The sequence below is a fragment of the Calypte anna genome, chromosome 5 (assembly GCF_003957555.1).
Source record: "Calypte anna isolate BGI_N300 chromosome 5, bCalAnn1_v1.p, whole genome shotgun sequence".
In the NCBI taxonomy this organism is placed as follows: Eukaryota; Metazoa; Chordata; class Aves; order Apodiformes; family Trochilidae; genus Calypte; species Calypte anna.
Genome location: NC_044250.1, coordinates 15235466 through 15247565, shown reverse-complemented (window position 1 = coordinate 15247565; position 12100 = coordinate 15235466). Strand labels below are relative to the sequence as shown.

The 12100-nt window shown below is 41.8% G+C and overlaps 2 protein-coding genes across 2 annotated transcripts in view; both read left to right on the top strand.

Annotated features, from left to right (window-relative positions):
- The window catches only part of MUC5AC (mucin 5AC, oligomeric mucus/gel-forming), a 39721-nt gene extending 37166 nt beyond the window's left edge, over positions 1-2555 (top strand). Inside the window, exons 39-41 of the mRNA XM_030451549.1 lie at positions 942-1120; positions 1335-1404; positions 2483-2555. Of these exons, the coding sequence (XP_030307409.1) occupies positions 942-1120; positions 1335-1404; positions 2483-2555 (322 nt within the window). The remainder of the gene's footprint in view (positions 1-941; positions 1121-1334; positions 1405-2482) is intronic.
- Positions 2556-3809: 1254 nt separating this feature from the next.
- On the top strand, positions 3810-7906 carry LOC115598411 (mucin-5B-like). The gene is made up of 8 exons (XM_030451548.1): positions 3810-3879; positions 4068-4102; positions 4524-4640; positions 4743-4841; positions 5544-5672; positions 6473-6527; positions 7131-7236; positions 7681-7906. The coding sequence occupies exons 1-8, from the start codon at positions 3843-3845 to the stop codon at positions 7904-7906; spliced, it is 804 nt and encodes a 267-aa protein (XP_030307408.1). The 5' UTR covers positions 3810-3842.
- Positions 7907-12100: the final 4194 nt, after the last annotated feature.

Here is a 12100-nt window from a genome sequence, read left to right as displayed (position 1 = left end):
TCTCTACAAAACTCTCTCAGAATCTTACTAGAGTAAGAACCTAGCCCCAGCATACGATCACAGCTGAAAATGTCAGCTCAGTGACAGGATATAAATAGTAAAAGGCCTTGGCAATAGAAACTGTTCTTGTGTAATGACTTCCACGCCCAAGGTAACAAGGAGAGGTAAAGTCAGAAAACCAGGGAAGCAGCAAGCACTAAAATCCAAACTCCTTGGAACCACACAAACTTCTGCTGTATTTCTCCCTCTCTACCTCCCAGCCTGTGCTCACTCATTCTTTGTTACACTCTTAAGTAACTTAAGGCTGAACCCTCAATCTCAAGTGGGCCTTCAATACAACCCATCAAGAACTTCCTCACCAAGCGGGTTGATGAAGCAGACAGAAACATCTCAGCCAAAAAGTGTCCTTTGTTCTTTATACATCTGATGTAAACCATGGAGCTCCAGAAGTACCAAGGCTTCTTTCCTGCAAGATTTCCTACACTTGTTTGAGCTTTAACAAAAGCTTTTTTTCAACAGGGTCACTTTTAAAGGCCCTCTCACACATTTTGCTGCAGTGTCTAATAAATTATTAGCTATTGGATAGGCTAGTTTTGTATCTCCCAGCTGTTTTTATAATCCCTCTTCCCTCAAGTCAATGCAGTTGCCTTCTCCAAGAAATTTCTCCTCTCAGACTGATAAAACTGCACACACATACAGAAGCACTCTGACCATTGCCCTTCTTAGAAAGAAAACATGGAGCTTCAAATTTCCTAACCTTTCCTTTCCTGAGTTTATCTCCCAGACTTTGCCATTCTTAGGGATTTGTTTCCTGCAATCCATTCCTTCCTGAAGCAGAGTCAGGCACCATTAACTGGGAAGCGCAGTCTCAGAGGAACAGACTTTATGTATTAACTGCTTAACGTTAAAGAGGTTTTTTTTTCCTTTTTCTGTGTCTGCAGGATTTTTGCAGACTGCCACTCAGTGATACCACCAGAACCATTTTTCAAGGGCTGTGTTTTTGATGGCTGTCGCATATCTGATGAATCCATGCAATGTTCCAGCTTGGAGATTTATGCCACAGAGTGTGCCAGTCGAGGTGTCTGCATTGACTGGAGAGGAAGGACCAACAACACGTGCCGTGAGTACTGCACAGCTCAGAATGCTGAGAAATTCTAGAAATTGGTGGTTTTTTTATTAAGTGAACACACCTTACATCTAACACCAGGCTGCTGTCTATGAAAATACAGCTACGTCTTTACTCAGAATGCAGATGAAGAAGATGCAGTCACTTTGGCTGCAAAAATGCATCCACTGTCAAAATGTTTGATCTTTTTTCTTCTTTTTCCATCCAGCATACACCTGCCCAGCAAGCATGGTATACAAGCCATGTGGACCCATTAATCCTGCTACCTGTGAGCCAAGGTATGGAAATACAAATAAAACTCATCCCAAAACAACTGCTTATATTTTTTTCCTTTTTTCTATTTTTCTATTTTCTATATTTTTCCTATTTTTACCTTCCTGCTTTCCTTAGAAAATGGTTACGTCTTGTGAACTTGATAAACTGATCCAAGATTTATTAATAATCAGCCCAATGAATATGCACTTCCTGTTGCACTTGGGAAAATGCAGATTCTTTCATCTCCCTGCTATCTGATCTGCTGATCTCCTACACCTCCTTCTCTTGCCAATTCACTGCAAAAATGTTGGACTCAAACGTGTAAATTCCTCCCCCTCCAGCACTGTTGAGCTCCCTCCCTATGGAGTAACTGAAGGATGTTTCTGCCAGGAAGGAAAGACCCTCCTGAGCAGAGACAGCAACATCTGTGTCTCTGAATGCTGTAAGTAACCTGTAGCTGTGTTTGGAAATAAACATCAGGGTTGATAGAGAAGAGGCCTCTGTCCTGCTTCCAGCCTCCACATGGAGGGCAAATCCCCCTCTTGAAGCTACTTGAGCCTCCCCAAGGAAAAACTGAATAAGAACCTTTTTTCCATCTTCTTTCCTTACCAAGAGGGTAGAATTCTGCATTTCAGAAGAATAAATCTTGACAGTATTTCTATTTGAAAATGCCCAGATTTCCTTCTTTATGTCTTAGGGGTATAATTTTTTTTTTTTTTCCAGCTTGCAGGGAACCAAATGGAGTGTCCAGAGAGGTGAGTATCCCAATTCATGTGGGTTGCCAAGTACAGAGAAGGAATCAAGAGGATATTTAGCGTTTAGCGTTTTTAGCTTTTGCTTTTGTTGGGGAAGACTTTTTTTTTTTTTTTTTCCCCCTCAGATTTTCATTCCCTTGAGTCTTAAAAACATTCTGTGGGAAAGTAAAGGAACCACATTACTCCTTAAGAATTTTAACAGCAAGTGATGGGATGCTCTTTCACAAAGCATCTCCTCACTCCCTGGGGAGAAAAAAAAAAAAAAAAAAGAAATAAGAGACGGATAGTAGTAGTGGAACTTTGAAGTGTGTGCTGCCTGTGTTTCCACACATTTGGCTTGCAAAAGTTACTCGAAAATGAAGGGACAGATGGATAACAAATTTATCAACATTTACAATGTTGATAATCTGCATTCTTAGCTCCTCAGCAACTGAGTAAGCCAAATGGGAGTTTCTTATTCAAAGGTGCATTCAAAGCTCAATCATTTCTCCATTATGCCTCTGGAATTCCTCCCATTAATACTACTAATAAACAGAAAGTGATAATTGTGTGAACATGCCCAAAACCTTCTGTGGCCTCCAGTATCTTCCTTTTATCAGCTCTGTTTGAGAGTTACTTCTATATCCTAAAAAGATGAGAGATATGAGAAGGCTGATCTCATCATCTCATCAGATATCACTGTATCCATGTATAACTCAACTAGAAACAAATGGAATTATTTGGGTTAAAATTTATTATTTTTCTCTTTTTTTTTTTTTTTTTTTTTTTTTTCTATACAGCCAGGAGAAAAATGGACAACAAATTGCCAGGAATGTGTCTGTGACAAAACTACTCTTCAAGTGCAGTGTACACCACACAAATGTTCTCTGACCCAGGAAGTTTTCTGTGAGGAACCAGGCTACATGCCTGTTCAAATCCAGACACCAGAAGATCCCTGCTGTACCAGGACTCAGTGCTGTAAGGACTGCCTTACCTCTTTATCATGCAGAATGTAATAAGAATTTAGGGGAACTACAGCAATATTTAAACATTTTAATTATTTTTTTATTTTAAATACATTTTATATTTTTAATACTTTGCATGAATATCATAATTCTTTTCTCTCTCATCCTGCTTCATTGAAACCTTCATGAAGAACATTGACCAGATGCCTGAGGAGAACAAAAAGATTTTACATTGCTACTGGAAATCTTCTATAATTTAACATTCAAAACTTTTAATGCTGCCACCACCTGAAAGAGTATCTGAACGTTAACCAAAGCATTTTCTCTTTCAAAGCCCAGAAAAAAAAAAAATCTTTAAAAAAATAATGTCTTGAACATTTACACATTGCTTAAGAGCTTTTTCTAGCCTCAAGTCATCAGATTTCCCAATGGGTACAAACTTCTCTTTGGGAGTAACTCTTCCCAGCAATCCCCACTCTGTTCTTCTCAAAAAATGGGGTTTTTTAATGCTGATGGAAATGCCCATTCACGTTCAAACCAGATGGGCAAATATACTGAATTAATCATTAAACAGTGCAACTAAACACCACCAGACTGGCCCCATGGGAAAACTTCTGGAGTTCATGCAATACAAGACCTCTGTCATTTAATGTTTCTGAGTTCATTATTTTCTATATTCTCTGCCATTTCACAGATTGCAACACCACCCTCTGCCTCGACGTCACTCCCCAGTGTCTGGAGGGCCAGGAAATATTAACAATAATGCAGCCTGGGAAATGCTGCCCCAGCTTTGCCTGCAGTGAGTACCCTGCACTGCTTCATCTATTATTCCCAGTTATATTTGTCTAAGTTTAAACATACAAAAACCTTAAAACAGAAGGATGCTCACCAGCCGTGTTATCACACTGCACCAACCAAGCAGCACTTTATTTCCCACGCTTCTTAAAGCTTTCACTTCTATGACACCATTTTTCTTCCTTTCCCCAGGGCCTGGCTGTGTTGTCAATCAAACTTACTATGCAGTGAGTACACATTTTTATATTTCTATAAAAATACCTCCCCATGGGCTCCCAGTGCAAAGGGTTTGAGACTCCCAACATGGAGGAGATTCTGCAGAAAACCTGAGATAAAACATTGTTAATTATTTAAAGGGGGCCACATCACGACATCCTCAAAAAACAAACAAAAAATCCTCAAAAACCCTAAAAAACCATTTTCTGCATTTCCCCCTTCTGCAATGAATTCCAAAAATAATATCACCACCATCAGCCAGAAACTCTTAACTAAATAAATCAACCGCAAGGGTATTTAAGGATAGGTCAGCCCATCCAGAGCTCAGCTTTGTATTATCAGGGATGCACATAAAAAATTTTATTTAAGTAAAAGTAAAATTAAGTAATTAAGTCATTAAGTAGTAATGACTTTTTTTCTGACCTCCCCCAGCCTGGAGCTTCCATCCCCTCAGGGCCCTGTGAAGAATGTTCCTGTTCCCAGTCCTTTTACCCAGCCCATGCTGCTGTCAAGTGCCAGCCTGTGACCTGTGACACGTCCTGCCCAGAGGTGAGTGACACTTTGCTGCCAGCAATTCCTGTCCCCAAATACCTGCCAGTTTAGTCCAGTGTGCTGATCACTGTCATCTCCTCTCTGTTTCTTCCCAAGCAGGGCTATGAGTACACAAACTCCCCTGGGCAGTGCTGTGGGACCTGCAGGGCAGCAGGCTGTGTAATGACCATAGGAGGCAACATCACACGTGTGCTTCAAGTAACTATTCCTGGTTTGGTTCACTTTTGGTCACTCCTGCTAGGCTTATCCTTCTTTCCTCTCCTTTGTCACTTTTTTTTTTTTTTTTTTTTTTTGCTTTTGCTTTTTTCCCCCCCCCTGCATCTCTTCTCCTGTTAGAAAACTGCTTATTCAGGCAGGGATTCTACTTTCTCACACAGCACCTTGAGATGTGAAACTCCAGTTTTAACTGACATACAGTGGCTTTCAGAAATCAACATGGAAAAACACAGAGGTGAAAGCCATGGGGTGCCTTCAGCTCTGAAAATAGAGATATTTTGCTGAAAGAAGAATTTTCCCTGTGGAGGCAGTTTTCTGGTCCACAGAGCCAGTGAGAAGTGGGCTGAGAGCTTTAGGACAGGATGAGGCAGTGAAGCCATGGACCTGACTGGACATATCCATAAATTCTGATGGCAGAAACACTGAAACACACATTGATCTTTCCAAAATGGTTCTGCTTACATAAAAATCTTGTCCATAGCCAGATGAAAATATTGCCTCTTCCACTGCTTACTGAAAAGGACTTAGAGCAATCTGACAACTGGCAAGTAACAGCTGAAATGCAAGGAAAGTGCTCCCAATAATCAACCTACAGTAGGCAGAAATCATCAGACACTGCTGGGGTTTTTGTTTCCTTTTTATGTAAGAAAATTTTTATTCACCTTAATTTTACCAAACTTTCAGGTTGGAGAATTCTGGAAGCAACCTGGTGATAACTGCACAACTTACACGTGTGAGAAACACGGTGAGCACTTTGCCCAAGTGGTCCTGCAGAGCAGCTGCCCCCCCTTTGATGAGGAGGAGTGTGATCCAGTGAGTATTCTCCTACCAGTTCCCATGTTTGAAAAGCCTCCAGTGCCCAAAACCAGTGACAAAAGGATCCTGGTGTCCAAAGAAAACACATAGCAGAAGCCTAACACAGGACGTAACTAATTGTCAATTTATCCCCTCTGAATCTGCTCCTCATAAAACTACATTTCAGTAGGGGAAATAAAAAAATGGGTGAGACATCAATCCTCAGTGACAACTGGGCATTAGAGGAAAGGGTACAGTTTAAGGTTTTAGGTTCCTAAAAGTGACTTGTGACCTAGAAGCAAGAATCTTATTGAGAATTGGATTTTAATTACTGTATTATTTAAGATTATAAATTCCTTTTTAGAATTTCCTTTCTGAGAGCAAAGGCGAGGGAAAGTAACCTACTTCAGTTCACAGCATCATTCACCTTAATACAGATCAGGGTAGATTAGAAACAGCCCCACACATCAGTTATTTTATTAATTCTGTAATCCTGTCTGGCATAATCCTCCATCCATGCTGACTTTGGTCACTCAAAATATCCTACATGTGCTGCAAGCTTTATTACTAAAATTTTACTACTGAACTCAAATGACAGCAAAGCAGTTCCAGTCCTCCTCAGTATCAGCTTTCAAAGAACTCTTACTGATATTGAAGTAGTTAAGTGGCCTTAATATTGAGTCTTGCTTGAAATTAGATTCCATGTCAATATAATATATATATGTATGGTGCCAGAGAAACTCTGGAAGCTGGGAAAGTCTCTGCTTTAGTATGCAAATATGAAACCTGAGCTGTCTTTTTCTGTTTTCCTGCTGAAGGATGACATCAGGATATCTGATGATGGCTGCTGTAAAGAGTGCCAAAAAATAAAGGGTAAGTAATGATAATTTTTATGAGATTAAGCACTGGTAACGTGTGCCTTATTAGATTTATTAGTACATCTTGCATGGTAGATGCACAGACAGAAGGAGTGGACAGACCAAGTTTGGGACCCCTGCATCACACTGGGGTGAGAAAGGAAAGAGGTGGAAAAAGAAAGGAACAGAACTTTTCCAAGCCTGTACTTTAGGTCCTTGGAAACAATGGATCTAGTGAGCTTTCCCATCTCCTGGTGTTCAGTGTTTGCCTTTCTGTGGGAGGAGGAAGACAAAAACTGCTCCCCAACTATGACAGATATTTTCTCTTTAATGAGGAAAGTGAACCCAGTCCTGGGAGGCAGCTGAGCACAGAGCTCCTGTTGATTTCTGCATCCTGCAGCAAAGCTGCACAAACAAAACTGATTTTTTTCACTTATTGATAAGATAGGCAGCAAAAGTCACCATTTGGCCCACAGCAATTAAAAGAGAAATGCACTGGGGCCTCATGTCCTATTTCAGCTCCAGCTCTCTGTTTTCTACTACAACCTGTAACATGCAGGTCTCTATTTATATGCAGATATATTTTAACCTATTTCCCCTTGGTTTGTGACAACATCAGGTTGTAAGAAGCACAACACTACTATTGTCATCAAATACCAGGGATGTGTGTCACCTGCCCCTATTGAGATGCCATACTGTGAAGGCAGCTGTGATGCTTTTTCACGGTAAGTGATTAAAAAAATAATTGTGATCTCTTGTTTTCTACTCTACTTGCATACCACAAATTCCAACATTCACCCAGTCATCAGCTGTTTCCTTTTATGTGTGAGTTAGAATTTTTAATAGACATGATGCTGAATTACCTCAAGTCTCACAGTGTTGTTGCAGTCTGTTCAGTGTCCCAGGTAACAGCCTAGAGTTTTGATTTTGCTCAGATTAAAAGTGAGGTCATTAGCTCCTCACTATTCTCACATTTTGCACTGGCTTAATGTGTGATCTGGATTAATTAATTTACTTTTTCTGTGCCTTAATGAAGAGCTAGACCCATGGCAATATTGAACCATAGCCTCACGTGCAAGCAGACAACTTCTGGTTATGTTCACCACGGGTGGGAGGGGCAGTGGCATTTCTGTTTCTGAGCTTTTCTCTTCTGTTCATTTTGCACTCAGATATTCCTCAGAGGCAAACACAATGGAACATAAATGCTCGTGTTGTCAGGAAACCAAGACTAGCCAAAGGAATGTGACTCTGACCTGCAGTGATGGGACCAACCTTGAGCATTCCTACACCTACGTGGAGAGATGCAGCTGCGTGGGTGCTGAGTGCATTGGCCAAGTCAGCAGCCAGCAGGAAACAGACCAGAAAAAGACCTCTCAGGAAGAACTGAATGTCTAAAATTAGGAATAGACAGAAGTCAAATGAGGTTTAAACACAAGACTAAAATAAAACAAAACAAAAAAACCTAAAAAAAAAAAATACACAAGCATCAAAAGCAGCTAAAATTTGGGATGAGCAGATGACGTTTTCTCCACAAAGCCACAATCTGTACGTCTGTATTATTGCAGTTTTCTTTACCAATGTACATCCCCTTGTTTTTCATGTCTTTGCTGTTAATCCTTGAGAGGTACTGCAGAACATTTTCTGCTATTTTGTTTGTATTCTAAAAAGTGAGGGATCCTAAGACCCTGGATTTCCACACATACAGCGCGAGAACAGGAGCCTCCTCGGGACCCCAGCACAACAGGCACCTGGCAGTGCCTGGAATTGCTACTGATGCAGCCAAACCTTCTTGGTAACATCTCAGCTCAAAAGCTGAACTCCAACAAACAAACAAACCAGACCCAAGGAAAACTGTACCTCTCCATTTCTTTATTTTTATGTTTGAATCAAGGCAAACAGACTGCAGAAAGCCATACCTTCTGAAAAACAGCAACTTCAACATGGTCACAGTTTATGATGGGCATGTTTTCCTAGATATTCTGGTGAGGAAAAGGAAGAAATCCTATCATGAGAAGCTGCTGCACACTACCCTTTGTTTACATAACACCATCAGCATAGTAACTGTATGAAAATATAGATATTTGGGGGGGTTGTGGTTAACTGTTTACAGAAAAAAAAAATATATATTTTTTTTTGCCAATAAGGTATATGAAGGATTTTTTAAAAACAAAAGTTAATAATAATAATAATAATAATAATAATATGTACATTCTTTTCTATGAAGTTTTCAGAAGTTGAACCATTACTATTTATTTTGTTTTTGGAAGACTGATTTGTTGGGTCATTTCAGTTAGAATTAATGTCACTTCTTAGTCTTAGTCAAGCTATCTGGGTGTGGAAGGTTTCCTTTTGTTTTAGCATACTATTTTATTTTTGTTCCTTATGAAAACAAATAATGGTGATTAATAAATTTTAAGCATTTTACAATGTGTCTCCTTTGGCTTTTCTCTGCATCTGTCACACGGGAGCTGCTGACTCTGCAAAATACTTGTTTCCCATCCTATTACACCTATTTCTCAATAGTTCCAAGTCAAAAGTCTGTCTGGACTGTGGGATGTGATCCCTATGGAACTCTGATGCTGCTGTGAATGAAAGGCACCCAGAAACACAGCACAGCAGGGCTCACACCACGTTATTTGTGTTGGATGCTCTCAAGCTCCCAGTCAGCAAACACATTTGGAGTCTCTGCTCATTCTGGAGCCCTGAAACTTCTTTACCTGCCAGGAGCTCCCCAAAGAATTCCACACCAGTCTTAGATTTTAGACCCACTGCAACAAACATAAATCCCAAAGCTGAAACTGCACTGCTGTAAATCTCCAAGTTCTGACAGCTTGCTGTGCAGCTGTAGTTACACTGTACTTGGAATCAGCCATCACAGACCCGACTGTGGATGGTGTCACCCCAAACAAGATCTTTTACACCATTTGGCCCTGTCTCCTCCAGGATCAGCAGGGCCAACGAGGATAAATGAGAGGTGCTGACCTTTCTCCTAGCCTCAGGTAGAGGGAATAATGGGTAACAGCACAGGCTCCCTGCAGCTCAGGCTTCCTACCCGGGTTTCTTTTGTAAAACTCAAACAACCCAAACACTCTCCCACTCAGAGGTGAGCACTGATTCTCCCTGAGGATCACCAGTAACATCATGCTTCCTGCTGGCAAAAAATTCCTGCCTCTACCCAGATACCTCTCCATTAATCCTCTGTCTTTTCCCAGGCTCTTGCTTCCCAGTGAGGCTCTAGGAGACTCCTTCCAGTGCAGTGTCACTACTGACTCAATGACTGGCTCAGCAGTGACAGATTTTCCTGACTTCCCAGGCAAAATGGAAAATTATTCTTCTCCCATTCATTCTTCAGAATCATAGAATGGGCTGGGTTGGAAGGGACCTCAGAGCTCATCAAGTCCAACCCTTGATCCACTCCCCCCGTGGTTCCCAGCCCATGGCACTCAGTGCCACATCCAGGCTCTTTGGAAAGATCTCCAGACACGGAGAATCCACTACTTCCCTGGGCAGCCCATTCCAATGCCTGATCACCCTCTCCAGAAAGAAATTCTTTCTCATCTCCAACCTAAACCTCCCCTGGCACAACTTGAGACCCTTTGTGCCCTCTTGTCTTGCTGAGAGTTGCCTGGGAGCAGAGCCCGACCCCCCCCTGGCTCCAACCTCCTTTCAGGGAGTTGGAGAGAGTGATGAGGTCTCCCCTGAGCCTCCTCTTCTCCAGCCTCAACACCCCCAGCTCCCTCAGCCCTTCCTCACAGCAATTCTGCTGGATCCCTTCACAGCCTCCTTGCTCTTCTCTGGACCTGCTCCAGCACCTCAATCTCCTTCCTGAGCTGAGGGGCCCAGAACTGGACACAGGACTCAAGCTGTGGCCTCACCAGGGCTGAGGACAGGGGCAGAATCACTTCCTTGGACAAAGAGACCACATCTATGGTATAAAATCAACCAGTATGCACTGTTTGGGCCCACAGTGAGTCCTAAATTCAGTCCCTGGAATATCAGATTCCCTGCATGCTGCTCCAAGATCATTGGTGGGTTTTCCACACAATGCCTGTACCTCAGCATCCCTGCACCAACCCTCTTCCCTGGAAAACTCTGTGCATGTGAAGTCTGTGCCACCAACCACGGTGCACAAATCAAAGAAAAAGGAAAAATTAGGATGCCAGGAAGAAGGAAACGAGGGACACATTGTATGTGGCACATGGGAAGAACAAGAGGCAATAATGACAGGCAATAAAGGCCAGGATTAACCCAGAGCTGATGGCAGAAGGAGAAAAAAAACAGGAGAAGCAAAGGAGTGGATTTGCTTTGGTCCTGGCATAGGGAGACAAGGAGGCAATGAAATAAAGAAGGGAAATTCAAGCTAAGGCTTCTGAGTGGATGAGACCCTTTTTAAGGACAGGCACAGCCACTCCTCTGACTCCTCTGATTCTGTAATTAAGTGTAAAAAACTCTTTGTCACAGGTCAGAACATCGTGCAGGTCAGACTGAACCTTTCTGGTGTACAGAAATAAAATGTATTTTACAGCAAACCTAACACCAGAGAGCTCTGTGCTCCCACTTTACAAACCCACATGAAAATCTTTTCTTTCAAAGGGTTTCTTCCAGGCCCTTTGAATCGAGCCATAGAGAAAATATTGCCTTATTTCTGAATCATTAAGAGAAACTTTGGTCTTAATGTAATCTATAGGCAGCAGTCCTACAGAACGAGCCAAGACTTGTTCATACATCATTTTACTTTTGATATTTTTTTCTTTGGAACACAAACCAACCACAGCAGAGAATTCATTCCCTTAGCACAGGGACATTGCATGCAGCCATACAACAAACATTCCCAGGTTTCAGGTCTGATTTCAGTGCAGGCTGCCAGCAATCCTTCCCTGGGCATTTGGACACTTGCTCCCCACTCAGGATTTCCAGTGGGTAATCCCAGTTACTGCATGGCCACGTTTGGGCTTTCTCCTCTTTTCCACACAGCATTTAAAACTCTCAACTGTCCAGTAAAAACCACTAACAATCACTTTTTAACTCTGCTTTGTAACTATCTGTAACACAGAAATAAAACCTGAAATTACATCTTTACTCAGATTTAGAGCCTAGGAGTCCACTTCAACTCATTTACTTGGCTCTCAGAGCACCATGGGCAGCTTTTAAGCCACATCACATTCTGAAAACAGCTATGGAAAAACTTCAGAGCTGTTCACGGCACAACCCAGGAAGAAGATTGATAAAAGACAACTCAAGAATGAAAACCAGACTTGGTATTAGCAAAACCCAACTCTAAGGAGAGAGTTTTCTAGGGTTTGTTCTGCTATTGCAAAAAAAGAGCAGCTCTGTTGCAGCCAGCCAAATTAAACCAGAGTTTTATAACAGAACAGGAGCAGATATCTATTTGAACATCATTAATGTAATAATAAAACAATCATAAGTGCACAGGGAGCTCCCCATGAGCCAGCAGTGTGCTCATGAGCTCAGAAGCCAACCCTGTCCTAGGATGCATCAAGAGGAGTGTGGCCAGCAGATCAGGAGAGGTTCTCCTCCCCCTCTGCTCTGTTCCTCTGAGACCCCCACCTTGAATCCTGCATCCAGGTC

Coding starts and splice junctions, on each gene's coding strand:
- LOC115598411 (XM_030451548.1), top strand. CDS start 3,843: ATGCAGCCTGGGAAATGCTGCCCCAGCTTTGCCTGCA. Junction 6,528..7,130: donor AGAGTGCCAAAAAATAAAGG/GTAAGTAATGAT, acceptor TGACAACATCAG/GTTGTAAGAAGCACAACACT. Junction 7,237..7,680: donor AGCTGTGATGCTTTTTCACG/GTAAGTGATTAA, acceptor TTTTGCACTCAG/ATATTCCTCAGAGGCAAACA.